The sequence below is a fragment of the Sebastes umbrosus genome, chromosome 1, assembly GCF_015220745.1.
Source record: "Sebastes umbrosus isolate fSebUmb1 chromosome 1, fSebUmb1.pri, whole genome shotgun sequence".
NCBI lineage: Eukaryota > Metazoa > Chordata > Actinopteri > Perciformes > Sebastidae > Sebastes > Sebastes umbrosus.
This window is the reverse complement of record NC_051269.1, coordinates 16875633-16898673: the sequence shown is the minus strand read 5'-3', so window position 1 is coordinate 16898673 and position 23041 is coordinate 16875633. Positions and strand designations below refer to the sequence as shown.

The following is a 23041-nucleotide window of genomic DNA, read 5'->3' as shown; positions in this document are numbered from 1 at the left end:
AACAGGGCACGCAGTTTAAAGAAAAGGACACAGTTGTTGAAAGCAGTAGAAGCAGTAGTGACAGATATACTTCAGAAGAGGGACCAAGTGTGCGCACATCCAGACAAAGATACTCAGGTCCAAGACAAAATAAAACAAAACATAACTGCGTGGCACAAAGGAGGTCTGCACACTGTTAGGCTCCAAATATAGCCTATAGGTACTTTTCTGCAACGGAATTTTACAATTTCCTCTTATAGCTCCATAGTGACATGATTAGTGTTGGTTCTTCTTTTTAGACATGCCATGTAATTTAAGAATTAGTTTAAAATGTGATTACAAGGTCACCAAATTGCCTCTCAAGCTTTCTACATATCAACAGCAGGTCCTACTTTTCTGGAAATTATTTTACAATCACAACTTCACACCTCATAATAATACACCATTACTGAAGAACAGATACTGTATATACTTCACAGAAGAAAATCTCTGTTTAATAGGAACTGGATGGATAGGAATATTTGGTGCATAATGGACCTATTAGATGCAAATGGAGATGCATTACCTTACAATGACTTTTGGTGTAAACATGACTTTGATTGCAACTTCAAATAATTTAAATCTCTTATCAATGCCACACCCAATACATTACTTATCCTAAAAAAACTAATATTGTACTCTCAGGCCCCATCTCATCTCCCACCCCACACCTTTTATAAATGGAATTGATTTTCTTGATAAAAAGGTGCTCCAACAAATTCACAAGGTCTATTCAATTTTTTTATACGTTCCCCCCCCCCCCCCCCTTTTTTCGAGGTTGTTTTCATATATGCAATTTAAAGTTCGTAATTACAATAGTTTATAAACCAATTTTTAAGTAGTTGAGCTTATAGACGAACTCATTTAGTACACTAGAGAAAACAACTTCAACATTCAAAATTGAAATAAAATTAAGAAGGAAATAATAATAATAATAATGACAAAAAGAAAGAATAGAGTTAAAAAAAAACCCCACACAAAAACAAAAAACAAACAATAATAATACAAAAATAAGAGAGTAATACTAAATTAAATAAACAAATAAGTTAATACAAAATAAAAGGGAGGTGGGGGGGGGGGTCTGGGTATTTACATGGGCACACATATGCATCCTCCTTCACGTCGGGTCACCTCCAACCATATGTATATGTGCATGCTTGTTAACACATGCAGCTATATTTTTTCCTTCTGTTAGACTCAATATATTCTCAAAAACATCCTCCATATTCATTATTTTGTGAGTTCCCTTTTCCATAACTTTTAATTCTTGAATTACACGTTTCCATTTTATAAAATCTGGGGTTTGTCTATTCTAGCAAACGATTCATACCCTGCCTGCTCAGTATTATACTATTTTGAGTATTTCTGAACCAACAGCAGCTAAACTGGGAACAAAGTGGAGTAAAATTAAATAGTATCCAATTCAATTAAATTCAAATCAAACTTTATTGCAGACTCAATGTCCAGATAAAGAAAAAAAAGAAAAACAACAACAAAACATTACATATAATACATTACAATACAGGAAGCACTATAAACAATCCTCCCTGTTTCACACCAGCAGTAGATCTGACCAGTGACCAGCACGGGGCGATGTCACGTTCAATAGCAGCTGTGTGACCGTAGAAGAAGAAGAAGAAGAGCCAGCTGCCGTAAAGTAGAAGAAGAACAAGAAAAGCGGCTTTGTGAGAGCTCGCCCGTTCCTGAGCGTGGCCTTAAAAGTCTGTAAACACAGAGATACATCTTACGTTGAAGGTGAGTAAAGACTTGCTCTGCTGCTCTGTGATGTGCAGCGAAATCCTAAACCTCCGTGTCGTTGTTGTGTAACTGCGAGGCGAGCCGTTTGGTTTTACGTTAGCAGCTATGCTAACAGCTACCGAGCTGGCTACGTGTTGCTACCTGCTACATGGTAACCACTCTGTTACCTGGTAACCAGCGTGTTACCTGGTAACACATGAAGGCATGGCAGTGCAGAAGTGCAGTGATGTAAACAATGTTTTAAAAACAAAACCACCCAGCTAGCTACATTATAGTATGTGTTATTATCTCAGCCCGGTGCTGTAGTAGTGAGGAGCTCTCCACTAGCAGCCGGAGCGGTGCTCCTCCTGCCCGCTGAGAGCAGCAGCATGCACCCTCGTGGGATCACACACACAGTTAAAGACAAAAACAACAAAACACTGTTTAAAATGCGCCAAAATACTGTTTATCAAATGCGCCAATAAAACCATTTTGATTTATAGATACCCAGAAATAAAGTTGCTGTTTGGATTTCTCGGCAGACCTGTTTATTTACTTTAATTTACCCGAGGAGAGGCATAACTTCCTGTCTCAAACCAGCTGTTCAAGTTACATGTGGCCACAAAGTTGGGCTGTTTATTGGTATTAGAAAACTGTCATAGTATAAAATACTAAAAGTATTCATTCATTAATTCATTCATTCATTCATTCTCAGTGTGCAATATCATTTTCCACCTGTGCAATTTTGTTAATAGTCTGTTTATTGTCAATACTGTATATGCTGCTCCTATTTTTTTTAATACTTCCTTCTATTTAAATGGTTCATATTTTGTTTAGCTCTGATTTTACTGTGTACACTGCAAATTTCCCCACTGCGGGACTGATAAAGGAATATCTTATCTTAAAGAACACATACTTTCTGGTGGGAATATTCCTGAGCATTTCAAGACCTATTTTAAAACAAGTTCTCAGATCCATTCTTACTCAGCCCGTCAATCTCTAGATCTTCATCCTCCTAACTTCCTCACTAGTAGAGGTCAATTTTCGATAAGATTTAGGGGAACCAAATTATGGAGTAGCTTTTCACATCTATCAATAAACTGTTCATCTGTCAAATGTTTTCAAAAGTCGCTGTATCTGTTTTTATGTTTTTTATTTATTCCCACTCACAATGTTGTTTGGTTACAATTGCCCAGAAATCATTATAGATATTTAAATCAATATCCTCCTCACAAACACTAACCATACACTTCCAAGCAACACACACACACACTCACTTGTCTTTTTTGATATATTTACTGTATTGTTATTGTTATTATATATATCATGTCCTAATTGTTTGTTATCACTATTATGTAGTCATATTATTTCTTTATATTAATCTTGTCTCTGGGTGGAGGCTTCAGATAAGCCCAGTGTTTTTTTGCATCTTCCTGCACTGTATATTATTCATTTATTTTTTTTGTTATGTTGTATAGTCTTAAATTGTGCAAAACAAATAAATAAACAAACAAATAAACACACCACCATATGCATAAAAAACTGTTTACTTTTTTAATGCAATCACAACGGTGGGATTTGCATTTATCACAATCTCTAACATCCAACATCGTAGCACTACTTTGAGAGGGCACATACACTGAGAGGGCGCATCTCTTTGCAAAAGAAATAAAGTATTGATTGACTTAATCTTTGCATGTAAGCTATTAATTTAAAATCAATACAGCATTTCGATACAGTATCACATAACATAATCTCGAGATATTCAATATTTTAAAAATTTTCTTACACCCCTACCAAAAATACAAAGTAATAACCACACTTGATCCTGAGGATTTACTGGATTGGACACGTGATGAGAATAGTCTTACTTGTTCTGTGTTGATATACTTGCAGATCACAAATTGTGGAAATACAAAAGGTCACTAATCCAGGAGGAATCTTATTGTGAGGATACAAAATTACAACAGTCAGTTATTGGATGGATGGATTGATAGATTAGCATGTTTGGGTTGAATTTAAACCATTGTACATTGATATCCAAAAATGATGTCTATGCATACATTTGGAATTGATGTGTACATGGATATTTGTTTTTTGTTTTATGTATAAAAATAAGAGCATTGTTCGGAGTTTTATTATAAATACTAATTTATGGTTTTCCAAAAACTCCCCCTTGACTTTAAATGAACATAACTCACACTTCTTCCTATCACACTTGTTCCTATCAGTTGTTGCTTAGGGAGACAGTAAGAGGCAGTATGAAGCTACTACAGACATCTTAGAGTATTTGATGTGATTTATTTCCTAAACTGTGTGAAGTGGTTATTGATTTATTTTTTCTCCTTTTCAGACACTTGGGCGTTTTTGAATTATGTGGACACAGAATCCAGGGCATCCAGGATCAAGTTAAGGTATGTAAAGGGCTGCTCCCTGAAAAGCATTATGTAAATTACCTCCAACCATAACACAGATGATTTCACTTTCGAGTCTCAGTTTTGTAACTTATGTGTGTTTTGAGACTGAAAACATCTAGAGGTTCTCTTAAGCTGAACTCATGTTGTGCCATGTTGGCCACATAAAAACATCAACTTATCCTGAAGACTTTAAAGATCGTTGGTTTCTTTGAACAAGAGAAAACATTTGTATTTTGGCATTTTCAAGGTGATCGTACGCCCACGATTTCATTTCACCAATGCAATTTTCCTCAAGATCTTTTTTACCATTTCAAAAGAAGAGGATGATTTGAACAAATGCTGCATTTCGATTTGTAGGAAATGCCATTTGAGAGTTGTCTTCACTGCTATTTAGTGAAACCATACAGACCCAATGGGGAATATTTTTCTTCCCAAAAACTCTATCAGCTACACAGCGTAACAATTCTACAAAGACACAAAGGTGGGATGAGTGATGTGACCCTAAACTTCAAGGCACAATGAGTAGGATTTTCCTAAAAAACAATGTATGGGCTCATACAAAAATAATCCCTCTCAATCATCACTTGTGACCCACTAGAAGTGTGTGGTGGTGTCCGTATCTTCAGAGACCCTGCAGCCATCTGCCTGTATTTTTTTTCTTTTCATTTTGCTGTGTTTGGGACGATTCTGGGCGTCAACCCCTATAAAACCATAGCGACCAGGTGCCAGATTGTAAGCATGCATCCAAGAGGAAGCTACGGAAATATAGCAAGGCAAAACGCCAAGAAAGCTTGTTCCAAAACGAGAGTGAATCTGGGTTTTGCCTTCACCCGCTGGCGAGCACCGTAACTCTCGCTGAGCCTGGAAGGAGGGGCCAACTTTGAATGTTGTATTTACAAACTGCAACCGACAAATCCTACTCATTGGGTCTCTATATCAGCGAACATTTTGAATGTCTGAGTCAAAATTGCCAAAATGTATTGCCTAAGTCCACTTTTAAGAGTTTCATAACAGTTCATCACACTTTACAATTTACCCACTGTGGGTATCGGTAACATTTGCTCCACTTTCACAACTGCAGTATAACGTTGCGATTTTCGTTTTGCGTGAAATGTTGGCTGCTACCTGGAAATGTGTATCCACCATCAACTTCAAGCCATTCGTTAATGGTTTCGACGGGTCCCATGTGTTTACATGGCTCATTTTAGCATGAGATGGAAGCGTATGCTCACTGGTTTAACATGCAAAGACTCATTTTGCATTTTATGAAATGTCATTATTAAATCTACTCTCCACTGGAACAAATGATGCAGCCAATTTATGATGGCACAGTCTCTACCGGTGTGCCATTTCTATAGTAATATACCTTCCTACTCCCAGGACAAAGTTCTTTATAATGAAAATCACTTCAGGCCTCAGTTTCTCCAACACATTGCCTCACACCTCTAGCTTTATAACGCCAGACGACATCTTTCATGCTCTTTTTCACTACAAGATTTGAAATCTCAGCTACTCCACATTTGTCCGATCAGGTGTAGGAACGGCTCACTTGCGGTACCACCTTGCCAAACCACAATGCCAAGGGCTACTTGTAAAACGCTTTCACATCTCTGCACATCACCAGTTCATTTCATCACCGAATTCCCATGGCACATTTACAGTTGCTAATATGCTCAGCATTAATAACACAGTAATGTTTTACTGCTGTTCTTCGTGCCATAATTCAAGGCAAGCTACATAAAGGTCCAGTGCAGCATTAAATCTAGTAATATAACATCCTGCTGTGCATGTGAGCACCAGAGAAATGCAGGATACATAAAAAAAACAACATTTTAACCTGAGGTTTCGGAAGAATTTGCGATTAACCGGCGCGATTTGTTTCAAATTTTAATATTTGCTGCATTTGAAAACGAATTTGCCACAACATTTCCATTGTCTGAACTTTGATGTGATTTTGATCTGCAACATTTGCTCTGCTAAAACTTTTCATCCTTCCAAGGAATTTCATCTCTTAACTCACTGACATGTTTCAGGATTCTGGACGACAATTTAAAGACGCCGATTCGCGAACAAAACCAAACTTTTTCAAGCATTTGAGACGCACGAAGAAAGAAACCAATAAACCCTTTTGGATCGTGACATCATGTCTCGCCGAAGAAGCCACAGCCCGTCGCCAGGGCGTTTTTCACGCTCCTGCAGCAGTAACGATCCGAGAGATTTGGAGAGACGGATTTTTGTTGGGAATTTGCCGACCTCCGACATGTCAAAGAAGGATTTGGAAGAGCTGTTCAGCCAGTACGGGAAGATTATCGGTCAGTAAAACACAATACAATCATGTGTAGTCGCATCAAGCGCCATATTTTTTCATGAATTGCAAGCATGTCAAATTCGTAATGATGTCCTCACTGATAATTTTTTAAAGTGGGTAAATGGGTAGGTATCCAAAATGTTCTTCAAAATGATCCTAAGTGTGTACCACTTAAAATGTTCCTCTTCCAGGCGTGTCCATGTTTCGTGGGTTTGGATTTGTACAATTTGAACGTGTTGAGGAAGCCGAAGCTGCAAAGGCGGCCCAAAAGGGTCGAATATATAAAGGTTATAAAATAGGTAAGCCTTAACTGCAGTGGGTGTGATTGTCTGGCTAAAGAGGATAGCTTTTTTATTTGTGTACAGTGAGCAAGAAAACCAAGTTAAATGAATCAAAGTTAATGAAAGGTTACGTTTTTCTTTTGTTTTTTGTGTGTGTTAGTGTGTGTGTGTGTGTGTGTGTGTGTGTGTGAATACCTTTTGATGACAGGGCATGATGGTTTAAGTGTTAATCCTGAAGATAATCCGTTTTTGTGGATTTGGTGATTTAAAAAAATATACCAGCAAAGACAAAGTAACAAATATGCATTTAAGGATTAACACTTACAAATGTCCTTCTGTGGTTGAAGGTTGTGAATGAAAGCTGGAACGATCCTTCTTTTATTTATTAAAGAATAATTCAAGGGCTTAAACAATCTGTTATTTTAAACATTTTAATGGTGTGATATGTTGCTTCTAGGGCTGAGCGATAATTCAATATCGTCTTTCAATGGAATCGTATCGTGATGAAATCATATCGATATGATACACAATCACGTCGCCTCGTCTTGATTGGTAATAACAAGCACATACTAACTCAAATTTCTGAGAAAACCTGACTTGATAAGAGTTGTGCTTATGGGAATACCCCAATGTAGTTAAATCAAACTATTGTCTCAATCTGATTACTCTGTATTTGAGCATGCATGTAAACATAAGATGGAAATATTTATTCATTTTTTTTTCTCTATAATTTCACTTGAAACAGTTTATTTTTGTTTTGAAATAAAGTTTGTTAATTGAGAAAATACTCAATACTTTTGAATTTAGTATTTCATCACACAAAACTAGTCTTTACCATGTGATTATTTCATATAGACTATTTATTTATTGAATTACTAGAAAACATGCTATATCGTGATAGAAGATTTTGGCCGTATTGCCCAGCCCTAGTTGCATTAAATGAAATGCCCGTCACAATGATGATCTCACTAAGTGTAGGTTGTATGTAAGGGTGCTCTGATCGGGATTTATGGGGCTGAAAGCTGGAAGTTGTATCGCACGATACCGATCCACAAGGTCCATTTGAAGCCTTCTATTTATCATGTAGCATTATTTATTTAACTATTCTTAACAACATTGTATATTAAGTATTACAATTTAAACTCTCACTCATAATCCCTTATATACAGATATCCCGCAATACTGTTGTAAAGACGCCTCATTACAAAGCTGGCATAATGCCGCCTCGGTTGTGATTTTAGATAGCATGCTGGCGTGATGTGTAACAACAGCGTTGGCGTCTAGTGTGTGTGCGTGTCATCCCGCCATACCTGCTGTCCCTTTTACAAAGACGTTGATTCGGCTCGGTGACTACCTCCACTACAACAATGCCCCCCCCCTCACCCCCCCACCCTTTTAAATATTGAACAGTGAGGCGAAAAAAGGGTGTAACAGTCCCGCCTTGACTAGGCTGTGTAAAAGTGGCTTTAGAGACACAACTCACAGCTCCAGTGAAGCCATTTTAGCGACACGTAGAGAAATTGTCAGGCGTGTTTTGCATCATCTGATTGGCCTTCAAATCAAACTAAACTGGGAAAAAAAAGTTCGGAAACTTGTTTGGTGGATTATTTCTCTGTTGTTACAATGCTAATTGGCATTGTACTTTAAATCGTTGGAAAGCCTGTTTATTTACCTTCACAATGATGTCCAAGGATCATGCATTTGTGGGATGAGCAGCACAGCTGATTATGTGGGTAGCGCCCAAGACAAATTTGAGTGTATTCTCCTGTTGGAATTGACTCTTGTTTTGAGTTGTTTGGTGGATTGGATGACTGGACTCTCCATCAGTAACAAGGAACAAACAAGACATATTGGCTATTTTACACTTTATTCATTTAATACACCGTCAGGAGCCTCAGTAGCGGTGGAAGATCCATACGCAGCCACAACAGCCTGGCACCTCCTCCTCATGCTGGTCACCAACCTGGTCACACGTTGCTGTGGGATGGCGTTCCATTCCTCAACCAGGATTCGTTGCAGGTCAGCCAACGAGGTTGTGTTGGTCACTCTAACACGTACAGCACGCCCAAGCTGATCCCACAAGTGTTGAATTGGGTTGAGGTGTGGACTCTTGGCAGGCCATTCCATTCTCTCTACTCCCACATTGTGGAGGTAGTCTGTGATAACCCTGGCTCTGTGGGGGCGAGCGTTGTCATATTGGAGGATGAAGTTAGGTCCCAGATTGTGGAGATATGGGATCGCCACTGGCTGCAGAATCTCATCCAGATATCTCACTGCATTGAGATGGTCTTCAACGATGACAAGCCTTGTTTTGCCAATGAGGGAGATGCCGCCCCACACCGTGACACTGCCCCCACCAAAAGCTGTTACTCCATCGGTGCAACAGTCAGCATAGCGTTCTCCACGTCGTCTCCATACTTTGACCCTACCATCCAACTTTCGCAGACAGAACCTAGACTCATCACTGAACATGACATTCCCCCTTATGTACAGGCTTTCCAACGATGTAAAATACAATGCCAATTAGCATTGTAACAACAGAGAAATAATCCACCAAGCACAAGTTTCCGAACTTTGTTTTCCCAGTTTATTTAGAAGGAATATCGTCTAATGATTGGTGGCCGATCGATCGGAGCACCCTTTGTTGTATGATTTGACCTACAACTCCTCAAAATGAAGATTTTTCTACATAACCCTTTCTTTTTGTAGACCTGTTACATTATTGATATACAAAGCAAATAAACAAGTGCATTATTAAATTCTGGCAAAGCCTGAATCTCTGAAATCTCTTGTTTTATTTGCAACACTGTCGGAATTTTCTTCACCGTGGATTTAAATGTGTCACGAAAGTCGAGCACCGAAGGAGTGTCTGAAGGCAAAATTTTCTAATTTACACGTTCAAACGTTGCTCCGTGTTTTAGCCGATTCATTTCTTGTTCATCTTAAACTCAATTCGACAGATTTGGCAACTCGATTTGCTGCATTTTGACTCTCGTCCAGTTTGGATTCTCAAGCTTGGATATTGGAGCTCATTTCATTTTGGATCGTGGAAGTATTGACGCGGCCACTCCATTCTGCGTGAAAAGATGAGCTGATTAACATGTCACTGTTGTGTTCAACGTTTGGATTGATTTATTTTCAGATGTAAATATGGCAGTGGAGCGACGGCAACCTAAACCTCAATCCCAGCAGAGCCCTCCACGAAGGTAAAGTAACGCGAAATGGGTGTAACGAACTACAATCACCTCTGAGGTGCCGGTAAAACAAAAACAAAAGCGTCTAACCTTTTCCTCAACTGTCATTTCCACCAGTGGTGAAGTCCGCTTAATGGAAGATGGGTTCGTGATGGTTCATGGGACTAATATTTCACCTTAAATTAGAATTTCCAGATGTGTTGAAATAAAGAAAATAGCCATATGAATGTTATTTAAAGTGTCTTTGTCTCAAACGCTTGTGTTCTTAGTGTGGTTTTGTTCATCTTATAGCTACAATACGCAACTTTCCAACTGAAGGGAACGTAATGCCAGTCCCACCCTGCCCCAGATCTGTTTAGCAGGTTCATGTCCTACAACATGACCTTTTAACTAATTAGGTGTGTTCATGGAAACTGTATTTAGTCTGAGGAACAGACTCTTTGACAACGCTCGTCCACAACATGATTCAGTTCATGCCACAAAACATCCACACATCATTGAGAAGTTTATTTCAGGGAGGTTTGGGTATGGGGTCGGGCATTCACAAGATCACAATATTAGAGAACAATATTCTCAAGGAAAATGGGGTAAAATGAATCTATTGGTTTGTTTTTTTCTTTTAAATTTGAAACCTACTTTTGCACCTCACTTGAGTTGAGCATCATGGAAATTAATTTAACTTCCATATTGTGACAAGAAGCAAATAAATGTTGAAGAAGTGAAGACAAATTGAGGATTTAGCAAAAAGACCCTTCCAAGAGAACCTGACGGAAGTGAAACGGTTGTGCAACACCTGAAACTATTTAAACCATTGTCTTGGTTTAAATTCTGCTAGAGCAAACAGTTATGGGAGAGTATCCTCAGAAGAGTGAGCACCCATCCACCTTGTCTTGACATGAAAAGTTCAAATGGCACTTAACACCACACCTTCACTAAACCTGTTTAGCAACTCTAGTCAAACTGTTTGCTTAGAGTGGTGACATTTCTATGCAATTTAGAATATTTTCCATCTAGAATGTATTCAAAAATGTCAAAGGTGAGATTAATAACTTGTACCAGACCTCTAATGTTCTATATCAGTTCCATTTTCTAGAGAAAATTTCAAGCAAACGTGCATATTTTATTTCTTTTTGGCATTTTCGTAACCCCGTACTTGCAGCATGGGAATGTGGCTTAATGAAGGAACAAAATGCAGATCATCACATGCTAATTGTGCTAAATGCTCCAAATAAACCACCGTGTTCAAAAAGTTTAAACAGCCTTGGTACTTGTGTCAATGAGCCTCAAATGGTCGACGAATCGATATCGTTGCGTACACGAATCGCTGGACATTTTCAAATCGTCGTTGAAAGGACGCTTTCCGAGATCACCTCCTGGATTGAATTTGTTCTAGTTCCCTTCGCGAACACGATAACTGCTTTGTTTTCTCTCTGCTTCGGTTGTGCGAAATAAACATGTTCCATCTATTTCATATTGAATAAATACAGATTAATTTAAATATGAAATACCAACTGTAGGCCTGCCCTCACCAGTCGTTGGACAGAAGTTACCCTTTGTAGTATTTCATAGGCAGCCTAAACCGTCCTTGCACTAATTGACATCTATTCTCTCAGGGCTCCGTATTCCAGCTATGGGGACAGCAAAGAGCCCCGACCTCGGTCACGCTCACCCGTTTACGGGCGCGAGTCTCGGGACAGTCGTGATGGGCGTTCTCCTCGGGACAGCCGCGAAGGCCGGGAGTCTCGGGACAGCCGTGACGGGAGAGACGCGGGAAGAGAGTCGAGGCCGAGCGGCAGTTCTCGTGACAACGATTACCGCTACCGTAGCTCGGAGACCAGAGACAAAGACCCCAGAGGACCAGAATCGCGGGATACTCCATACAGGTGACTACTGACACTCACGTTCATTAGTTGGAAGTCCAGCGTTCGGTAGTTGCATTTGTGTCTTAACCTGAAATGTTTCCATACAGCCGAGAGGACTATGACCGATTCTACCGCAGTGGCAGCGGTGCAGAAGACTATTACCGGAGGAAGGATGAACCCTACAGCAGGGACCCTTACAGAGATCCCTGGAACGGACGCCGTGAGCCAGAGGGTATGTGGACTGCAGTGTACAGGCCAAATTAGATTGTTTAGTAACTCTTTAGTTGATGTAAGTACGTAACCAGCTTAGAGTAATATTGTGATCAGTTGTAAAATGATATCTTTTTAGTGTTTTCTTGGATAGATTGGTTTTGCCTGATTGTTTTGAATATAAAAACGCGTAAATTTTTCTAAAATTACGAACTAGCTTAGTTGTCCAGATGTGAGGAGAGAGTTGAACCAGTAATTACCTGACTAAGGCTTTTTTACTGACATTTAATTTTCCAGTGGCCTCCAACCTCTCCTCAGGAGTAGATGATCGTGCTCGACCAGAGGAGCGTCGGCGTAACGACCTGTATCGACAGTACTATGAAGAACTCCAGCGGCGCTACGACACCGACCGTCCCGTCGACTGCTCTGTGATTGTCGTCAACAAGGCACAAAAGTATGTCCACTCTCTCTGTTCTCTACGGGAAACGCAAACCGTGGACTAGAAATGTATTTTTAAATGTTGGACCATGTATTTTTATTTCATATCTCTCCTGTTTGTGTGTGTGTGTCTGCCTTTGTGTACTTGTGCTGCTACAACAGTAGGGAGTATGCGGAGACGGTCGGGCGGAAGGTTCGTGATTTGGGCATGGTGGTGGATCTGATCTTCCTCAACACGGAAGTGTCACTAACCCAGGCACTGGAGGATGTAGGCAGAGCCCGCACTCCCTTTGCCATCATCATTACCCAGCAGCACCAGGTCCACCGGTCCTGCACTGTCAACATCTTGTTCGGCACACCGCAAGGTAACCCAGGACGACCGTACGCACCTGTTGGGTTGGTGGGGTCACTTTGGTCCCTCCACGTTACATGCTAACATTTGTTATATCTTTTAATCACCGTAGAGCATCGAAACATGCCGATGCAGGACGCCATGATGCTGGTTGCCCACAATTATGACACCTACAAAGTTGAAAACCGTGAAAAAGAACGTGAGGAGATTGCCAGAAAGGCGGCCAAGATGGCGGACGACGTGTTAGTCAGGGAGCCTGACAGAGAGAGCCACCCCATCTCAGTGCTCACCTCCATCACACTGCTGTCTGAAAACAGGTACCTGGTTTAACATCTTCAGACTTGTCTTAAAAAGGTGCTGAAGTCGATATTCAGAGCATTTCTATTGCCTTCACTTGGCGACGGCTGAGCCGGCAGCTCGCAGCTAACGGCACTAACGGTGCAAACAACGGCGACACTGTGATGCAATGTCATCAGCTGTAACCACTGTATGAGCGCAGAGTGGCGCACTCACATGTACTAAAAGGCAAATGGTGGTTTGCTGCTATATTAATGCTCTGGATATCATATAGAGAACCAGTTGGAGCTGTAGAGAATGTAACATGTGATGTAAGTTTCTGTGATCCCTTATTTACGGTTTCCATGTTGTGAAACTTTGCATTTCAGTTTGTCCAGCTTTAGTTTCTCATGCATCGTTTTAAAAATCTCCACACTTGAAATAATGTTTTTTTTTCCTGTGTGGTTGCCGGTAGATTTGTGACCCCAGAGGAAATGGAAGGTCTCATCGCCTACCTGAAGGACAAAAGAGACCGGCTGCTACGAAGTGCTGCAGACCCTCTTACAGGTAAGAGGAAAAAATGTTGGATTTTAAAGCAAAGTCAGGCAATACAGCAACACAAACAATACTCCAGTGCATGTGAATTGAGTCATAAAGTAACACAGAGGCGTGAAGAACAACTCACATTAGATGACACACTCGATTAAGGCAGGGGATCAGGTATGGTATCAAACAGAAATGGTCTCCTCCTCCCCTCTTACTTATAGAAGCACCGATTGAAGGTTCAGATCGGGCTCACCTGTGCTGTTCAGAGGCAACTAGGCACAGGTGAGCCGGTGGCTGCTCTCAGAGCTCCATAAGGGATGTAGGAACACATGAAAGACTTTCCAACAAGCAATATACTTTAATCATTCATCCTGTCCATACTGGCCCTGAAGACATCCTTCCAAAGTGATTTCAGTGTAAACTGATGAAGTGAAGTGAAGTGTTGTCATTCCAAAGTTGAGGTTAATATAAGTCTGAGTTAGACAAATCAAGTGGGCCGTCTTGTAGAAGTCTTTTGGTTTGAAATGTCGTCTGTGTGTCACTATCCCTCCAATGCAGCTAAATTTGGAAGATACTTATTTAATTTCTCTCTCGGATTGGTGAAACCTTATTAACTTCAGCTCAACTTCATAACGTATTTTTATAGAGAATGAACACATCTCTATATTGGAATTGTGTTAAAAAGAGATTTTTTTTCTCTGTCAGTATGGTGAGCAGGAACAATTACAGCAACCAAAAACATATTCAATGTGGATGTGAGTGTCCTAACATAGACTTTAAAAATGTGAACTTTGAACTATAAATGTTATCCTATGTTATAATTATAATTGAATTATTGCTCCACTTTTCTCTGTAGAAAAAGGAAAGAGCTGTGTCTGTTTACTATTCTAACTGAATCTTTCCCGTTACAGCTGCTGCAGCTCCTGCAGCCGTGCACCACGACGTTCCTCCCTCAGCCGCAGGACTGCCTCCTCCGTCCCATTCTGCTCTCCCCGCCCCGCAGTCCAGCCACCTCGGCCTATCGGCTGCTTCCGGCGCCTCCGCTAACCCCAGCCATCAGCAGGAGCTGCAAGCTAAAATCCTCAGCCTGTTCAACAGCGGCAGCGGGACGCCAGCGGGCTCCGGAGGCCTGCCCTCCTCCGCCCCCCAGGCGAAGGCCTACGGCTCCCTCGGCCCACCGCCTTCCCAGAACCCACCCCGCCCGCCCATGCCCGGCCTTTCTCCGGGCGCGCCCCTGGGTTACGGCGCCCCACCGAGCCGCATGCAGGTCGCACCGGGTGGTCAAAGACCCCCCACCTCCGCAGGTATCAATTTTGACAACCCGAGTGTACAGAAAGCGCTGGACACCCTCATTCAGAGCGGACCGTCTCTCAACCACCTGGTGGGCCCCGGCGCCCCTCAGCAGCCGCCCCCCAGGTCCGCCCCCCCCCGGCATGGGCCAGGTCCCGCCTATGTCCATGTATCCCCGACATTACTGAGGGCTTATAGTGAATTACTTTCTTCTCCTAACGTGAGGTCCACCTCTCCCTGTGACACAAGTAGAACACCACATTAACTCTCTGTGCAGTGACTTGACCAGCTGTGTATAGGTAGGGTAGACTGTATGGTTGGATGTTTTGTAAAAGATTTTATCTTTTTTTTTATTCTTAGTATTGTGTTCAGTTGATTAAATTGTTATGAAGTTTAATTTGATGACTTGTCCAGACAACCTAATGTGTCTGTATTTTCAATTCTTATTCAGTCACATGAGGTCGAAGCTGCATGTGTAAAGTACAGTATGTTTTGGTTTACAGACTCTTTAGTTCTTTTTCCAACCATGATCTCATTATGTGGTTTATAGTTTTGCAGTGTATTTTTAATTTGTAACATTTTCATTTTGTCAACAACAGACATGATTAAAAACTCGAGACACAATTGCTGTAATAAAATGGTATTGGTTTATTGCATTTTGTGCTGACAAATCTATAAAATGGAACGGGTATCGCCAGAAGCCATAGAGATATAAGCATTTGAAATGTAAGATAAAACTACTTTTTTCCTCTTTTTTTAATGTACCATGAAACACAATAGAGAATAATACGTTCTTTTTTTAAATTTTAGAATATTTAACTTACACTGACACAAAAAAAACACCTCCACACTAACTGTATTTGATTTATTTACACGTAGCCCCCTCCCACCCCCGCCCCCAGCAGTTACAAGTGCACATGTACACACATACTACACACTCCCACAGAACTGAAAGGAACACACTACGGCTTTACCATAAGACTAGGTACAGTATCAAGGAGTAATGAACGGTTTCGGAATGAAAAAAACATTTTCATACTACTGAAATTTGATACAGGTGTGTCTTTGTGTGTATGCTGTATATATCATCTATACCTACATCCATTACATTTGGTCAAGCATCCATACAAAACGTTTCCCACGACTCCAGTGAATTAAAAACAAACCTGGATAGAGAGACAGTTCCTCCGGAGGGAGGTACTGCGTATTAAATTAAATACTGTATTTATTTTAAAATTCAAAGTGTTAAAAGAAAATACATTTTGGTGAATGTGTTTATTCCCAAGAGTTAAATGAGAAGGTCCCTCATGTCTGTCAGTTAAATATGAAGCTACTGCCGGTGTTATGTTGAAATGTGTAACCCCGTTGAATAGCTCCGCCCTCAGTGGTTAGGGATAATGGTTTTAGGTTTAGGCGGAGAAACGCTGTTCGACGGGGAAACCGTATTCGACACCAGCAGCCTGCTTACTTAGTTTAGCACAAAGACTCGATACCGGGTTGAAACGGCGAGCCTGGCTCTGTCCAGAGATAACACAATCTGCTACCGACACCTCTAAAGCTCAATAATTAACACATCTGTTTAAGAAGTACAAAAACTGACATGTAGAAGTGATAAATTGCCGTTTTATGAGGGGTTATGTACCGGACTATATCTTGGTCGGGACCTCCTGGAATCTCTGCTGGCTACAAGCCAAGAAATAGGCTAGTCCGTAAAACAGCCTTTTATCATTTTTACACTTGTTTTTGTACGAATAAACCAGATAGAAGTTGTTAATAAATGAGCTTTAGAGATGCTGGTAGGTGGATGTTGTTACCGTTGAACAGAGCCTGGCTAGCTGTTAACCCCGTTTCTTTGTGCCAACTCTCGACAAAGCACATTTCCCAAAATGTCAAACTTTTTCTTTAAAGGTCGTCTGAATGTCGACAATTTTTTATACTTAATACACTGAATATAACCAGATATTTACTGAAAAGTGGGTAAAATGTACAGTTTTGGACAGGCTGTGGATTTGCAGGCGTCTCCTCTACTACTTTGGCACATTCAAGGGTTTACCCTATTGAAACCATGCTTTCTTTTAAACTGATAATTGTTACACATTTTTTTTTAGAAAGTAAACAGTATTTACTTTACTTGTCTGTGTTTAAGTCACTGGAGCACACATTTGCACACCATCATTTATGTAGTTAACTGAAATATACTTTGGTAATCAGTTTATCTGCAGATAATATTTGACACAATGAGAAGACCTTAATCTACCATAAAAAATAGAATCTTGTACTATAATAATAATAATAATAATAATAATATTCATCTTGGATACAATGATTGGCCAGTCCTAAGGAAAGAGAAAAAAAAAAAATTCATACTACTAAAAGAAAAGTTTCTGATATAAACAAAAATACTTTTATACCACAAACACCCAATATATTTTCAATACACCTTGTTCAGGGTAATTGCATGCATGCACTGAGATACACAACATGACTGGGACCTGGCTCTGCTTGCACTGCGTGAATAGCCACTCGAGTTCTTCTCTTTAGCTCCCAGAGAGGTCGACTGTGTGAAATGTTAAGTGCAGCTTTAACCTCCGACATCAGGCACGTCTGTCTGATGCTTCTGTGACAATATATATATATACTGAAGGGTAAGATGTTATCTCAGCTACAGACGGTGTGTGTGTGTGTGTGTGCCCTCTCTGCCAGAATCTGGGACTTGTTTTTTTTTTGTATTTTCTCTGTTGGTGTCTTTAACAGGACAGCGTCCTCAACCCGGTAACAGATGTGTTTCAGAGCCCTTAATATCCATTTAAGGATGGAGACTGGGTAATGATCACCGGCAAGTTTGTCTCATGCTACAGTTGTGCAGGCGAAAGGATCTGATCTAAATCATGGATCAGCTGTGGGGAGAGGGGGACGTGCTGGTTTTCTAAGTGGACTATCTCTCGCGTCGCCCAAGCAGAGCCGGTGCCAGAATTGGAAGCGCGAGTTTTATATTCTTTGATCATTTTTCAGAATTATACTGCAATCACATTTAAAATACAGAGCTGGGGTGGATTTAGTGGCTGGGATGGGGGAGGCCGGGGGGTTTGGGGCGGATGGGGTGAGGACAGGGGGAGGTAGGGGAGGGTGGAGGAGAGGATTCTGGGAAGGCTGACCTCACAGATTGAGTGACAAGCACTATAAATTGAACAGTTACTATTCTTTTTTTTTTTTTAAAGAAGTTTGGCAAGAGAAAAGGAAAAAAATGTGATGCATGCTAGAAGAAAAAAATGCTGAACGATGTAAACAAAATCAGCAGGTAGGTTTCTGCGTTATTGCAGTTTTAAACTGCTGCAAGATGATGGGAATTAAATCCTATTTTATAGTCTGAGCTGTCAGACCTCCACGGCTGGCTGTAATACACTCGTGTGCCACCAGAGGTCACTGTGGGATAGAGTCAGTACACTCCCACTCCTGCAGACTGATCCTGTCACAGAGTACCCTCAGTGTTAAAGTGCTTTTGCTGTCTCAGCCACGTTTGGGTTGAACACTGTAGATCTTTATCGTCTGTAAGACCTGGTGACGAACATGCTGATGAAATAAGTGACACCTCCAGTTGTTTATAGAAAAGAAACATAACCGTGACAGAATGAAAAAAGTACTAATGTGAGAACAATATTGCACATAATCGTTACAAAACTCTAAGACTTTGTCCACAGTGATAGAACAGTGTACAACAAAAGACAACACTAGTAGGTTGCAGTGTCTCTGACTTGAGTGATATATATTTACAAAGGTGAAATGACCACTTCTGAGGCCCATCCATTCGCAAACTCAAAAATCTCCTATTACGTTACATAAGACTATTTGAGCAAGATTGAAATATAACAAGTAACAATATAGTGAACTCATACTTTTTCTTATTTTTTTTTTGCAAAAGACTTGTTTTCAAGGTCGAGCCGTGTCGCCCGGCTGAGCGGCAAACACTCCAGAGTTCTCGGAAATCTGTAACTCAATGAGAACATTCGACAACCTTTGACCCCCACTCTGCACCTCAAACATGTTAAGTCATCACTATAGAAACCACTAAAACAAATATTGCCACATAGTTCCATGCAAACAGCAATTATAAAACATTTATAATTCGATAAATAAATTCATTTCCGATAAACTTCTCCAATAAACGTCAGATATCTTTTCTTCTGAATAAATTTAAAAGGCTCAGTTGATGCAGGCAATGTTGAAGGAGACAATCCCAAAATAGCCGCGTTCTTCAAAAACGGACGTGAGCGTTTTAAACGACCCCCGTTGTCAGAGTTAAGTGTGACAAGCATAGTAAAGGAAATCTTCATGACTTGGCACCCTAAAATCTTTGAAAACTAGGAGTGGCTGCTTTCTTAAGTATCACAGGTGTCAAAGGTAGGTGTGTTAAAAATTTGCAAACAGTAACGTTTAGCAGATAAATATTCATATTTAAATACATTTTGGTGATTCTTATAAGTTTCTTTAAATAAATTAATCTTGTTAGGTTAAAATTGGTTCACTTTACTTAAGGGATTAGAGATGTTATAATCAAGAGAGCGTTTCTATTCTTTTTTTTTTAAAAAGAGAATAAAAGGGTGGAGGATTTTGCCCTCAGTTGTAATATTGCATCAAGGTATTCAGTATAGTTTTCTAATAAAACAGAAAGCTAACCCTGTCCAGAGACCTCAGGCCAAATGTTTACAGGTACAGCCTCGTCTAGTTAAACAACCACCACCACTGATATGTATGTCTATACCCTTTTTCACTTGATCTTTAATGTTGCTTTACTCATCTCTATTTACAATACAAATAAATCTATAGATACTAGCAGCATTCACAACATATGGTCCGACATTCAGGCAACACTAAAAACATTTAATACTGTTTGTAAATACTTCTAGAAACTAATTTTGTTTTTGCTCCCCTATATTGTATATACTGTTTTATATATACGTATTTATTTATATTCATATTTCTACTACAAGTGCAAATGACCAAAAACAGTTTCTTTTGAGAAAAGAAACAAATAAAGTAAAGTGACAGCTGTCCTTGGTCAGAGTGAGATGATTCTGGATTCTTTTTTTTTTTTTTAAAGACTTACGAAATCTACATATACAAAATATATGTGTAAAAAAATAAATAACATGATCACATGAGTCCGGATTTCAACTATTGCACATTCCTTCCAAGATGCACTTTTTTTTAAACCTAAATATGATTTCGCTCACAAGTCATTCAGTCGGGGACATGTGTGGCTCAAATCTTAACCAATCTAGAGGATAGAAAATCTCACTGGAGAGTCTACTGCATAGAGTTCAGCCTGGTGGACGTTTCCCAGCTACAGGAGCCATTTGTCCTCTCGGTTTATTTAGACTTGACCCCATAAATAAACAATTGATAGATGTTCAAAGTCTCACCTCAGTAAGAGCTGATATACTTCAAATCCGAACATCTATTCTTTTATGATCTATAGGGCGACTTTCTAACTACAGTGTCATTACCAGTACTAGTTTCATGTCGACACCTTATTTCTCCTGCTTGTTTTTCAACACACTTTGTTCTCTCCAATTCAATCAATAGAATCTTTTGTTCACTATTTCTCTTTGAAAAATACTTTGATATGGCACATTTAATGTATCTAAATCAGGCAAAAAAACAACAATATATCTGAGTGACAATCAAAATGACACAACTATTTCATCAATATGTGTAACTTTTGTCTATAAACATAAATACATTATTTGTTCTCTAGATGAAAAAATAACATTTAGTGTTTTTTAATTTTTTTTTAACTTAATGTATTTTGATGAATTCATCAAAGTTTTCACTTGTTTTGCACAGTGGCGGACAGTGCAGGTGCAGTGCTTGTCGAGGTTACAATGACAGTTACCATAGTGACAGGAGCCTATGCCATCCAATAAATAAATAAATAAATAGATAAATAATTTTTTTAAAACAGCGGTTTTTTGAGCTGTCCCTCCTCGGCGAAGGGAACGTTTTCTCTCTCCACTAGAAGCTTTTTAGTATGTCACAAAAATACTACACTCATACTGAACAACGCGTCAGAGCTTGTACATTATTTACAGTGATCCACACGAGGGTTCGAGGGGTGCTGGCAATGATAATCTCCTCGGGGTGTTTGTACTGTCTCCCCACTCCGCTGTTACACCAGCCTTCTGGTAGGAAACGCACTATTCACAGTTTTAATTACGTGTCAATCTCTACAAACTAAGCTAGCCTTGTTGTATTTTTTTTGGCACTAACAGTGGCCACGGGGATGAACAGCCACTAAGAAAATGAGTTGTAACGGAGGACGGGTTAGAAAGACAGTGATGGCGGTAACCGAACAGTAAAAACACACAGTTATAAGGACGCCATGCTGAGGAGTGATCAGGTTAAAGATAATACTGCAGGTTTTGATCCACGTGCCTTTTTCAATCTTCTTCGAATACCAATGTGAATTTCACAGTTCATACTCTGATTCTCCTTCCAGCTGGTGGTCCTGACCGTGGGTAGCAGTGTCTTTTTGCCTTTGAAAGATAAATCACATCGAAGACAACAGGCTGGAGCGCTGTGGGAGGTGTCCGATCACCGCGAGGGAACTAAACAGACAAATCCTACACTGAGCTCATTTCAGCTGGCTCTCGTTCTTTCGGAGCAGAAGCCGCTGCTATGCCACACTTGTATTTGAAAAAAAAAAAAAAAAAAAAAAAAGGACAAAACAATAAGAAATCTGCAGAGATTTCAACAAAGACGGACACAGACATGCATGTGCGCTCACACCTCAGCTAACAACCCACACCCTAACATCACCACCTCCTCCTTTACCGAGTGAGTCCGATCTCAATGCGAGGTTACTACAGTAGATTACAGACTAAGCGAAGAATAAAGTCTCTATAAGAACAAATCTAGATAGCAATCTAAATGAGTCTAGAGCAGACAATAGTTATAGAAGCTTGCTGGACTACGATGAAGGGGTGTAGTAAGCGGAGCATGTGATACTGCTCATCGGTCTGCTGGGGATGGAGCTGAGGGAGAGGTGCTGAAGCTGAGCTGGGCTATTGGTTGGGTGTGAGAGGACTATCTTACAGAAATAAACAGTAAGAGCGACAGAACGATGAAGCAGCGTTGATGATGGTGCGGGAGTAAAGGTGTCACAGGAACAGGGCTGAGGGAGGGGTCGGGGAGAGTGGTAGTGGGGGAGGGGGCTGCTCTTTCAGGAGTAGATAGTGATGACCTCGCGGCCGCCTCCGCGGACCAGGAGGACCCGGTTGAGGCCGTCAGTGAGGACCTCGAGGAACTCCATGTCTTGGAGAGAAGTGTTAAAGAAACTAAAAGAAGCACTTACAATATAGACATATATAAGAAACTGCAAGTTCTGATACTGGGTCCACGAAACGAAAACTTAAACGGATTTTGGTGCCGTGAGCCGCTGAGTGCAAAACCGTGGTATTTGGTATACCGACCTTCGCCTCACTCAGAGGGCATCCTTACCATAATAACACTACATGAGGAGCAACAGAAGTCAGACACCGGCTGGCTACTCTTTTGGCACATTGCATATTGATTCAAGTAGTTTTTTTTTCAGTTACAGTTAAGTATATAAAACCAATTATGAAATACGTGACTATGAGACTGAATCAAAATGCAGTGTGCCAAAAGTGTAATTAAAGATAATTGAACTCAAATATTACCTGAAAATGTTATTTAAAAAGGTCCATCTTCTGTCTGTTAATAAATCCTAATTAGTAATTTGCCTCCGTTGCCATCTTGCACAAAATCTCTGATAACAAAGCACAGTGCCAAGTCAATTAACTTACCATTTATTGCTTAAACTGATTTTGATTGTATCTGTAGAGCACCATTATAAGTTTCACTGTTTTCCACACCACCTGAATGTCAATTTATGAACAAATCTGTTCATTATATTCATACTTACGTAGGTCAGTATATCAATGGCACATGGCGTGGGTATTGAAATTGACATTCTGGGTGTAAAAATTGAAACACCCATGATCTAACAGTCTTTCTAACAGTCTTATATATGAATCCCTCGTATTAGTGACACACAACTTTGCTTTTTCCTCGTTATAAGGTGATAGTTTTTCT

At 40.2% G+C, this 23041-nt stretch overlaps 2 protein-coding genes across 6 annotated transcripts in view; one reads left to right on the top strand and one right to left on the bottom strand.

Annotated features, from left to right (window-relative positions):
- The first annotated feature begins 1621 nt into the window (after window positions 1-1621).
- Window positions 1622-15756, top strand: ncoa5 (nuclear receptor coactivator 5). Its single transcript, XM_037785063.1, is given in 13 exon segments — window positions 1622-1773; window positions 4109-4169; window positions 6206-6484; window positions 6672-6779; window positions 9904-9967; window positions 11569-11838; window positions 11925-12049; window positions 12325-12481; window positions 12619-12830; window positions 12930-13134; window positions 13569-13660; window positions 14551-15065; window positions 15067-15756. Coding segments are annotated over 11 exon segments (1968 nt in total). The 5' UTR covers window positions 1622-1773; window positions 4109-4169; window positions 6206-6315; the 3' UTR covers window positions 15118-15756.
- slc12a5a (solute carrier family 12 member 5a) overlaps window positions 15558-23041 on the bottom strand; it is a 176521-nt gene continuing 169037 nt past the window's right edge. For all 5 annotated transcript variants that reach the window (XM_037784970.1, XM_037784962.1, XM_037784979.1 and 2 more), the window contains one exon: window positions 15558-22240. In XM_037784970.1, coding sequence (XP_037640898.1) covers window positions 22149-22240 — 92 coding nt within the window. In that variant the 3' untranslated portion in view covers window positions 15558-22148. The remainder of the gene's footprint in view (window positions 22241-23041) is intronic.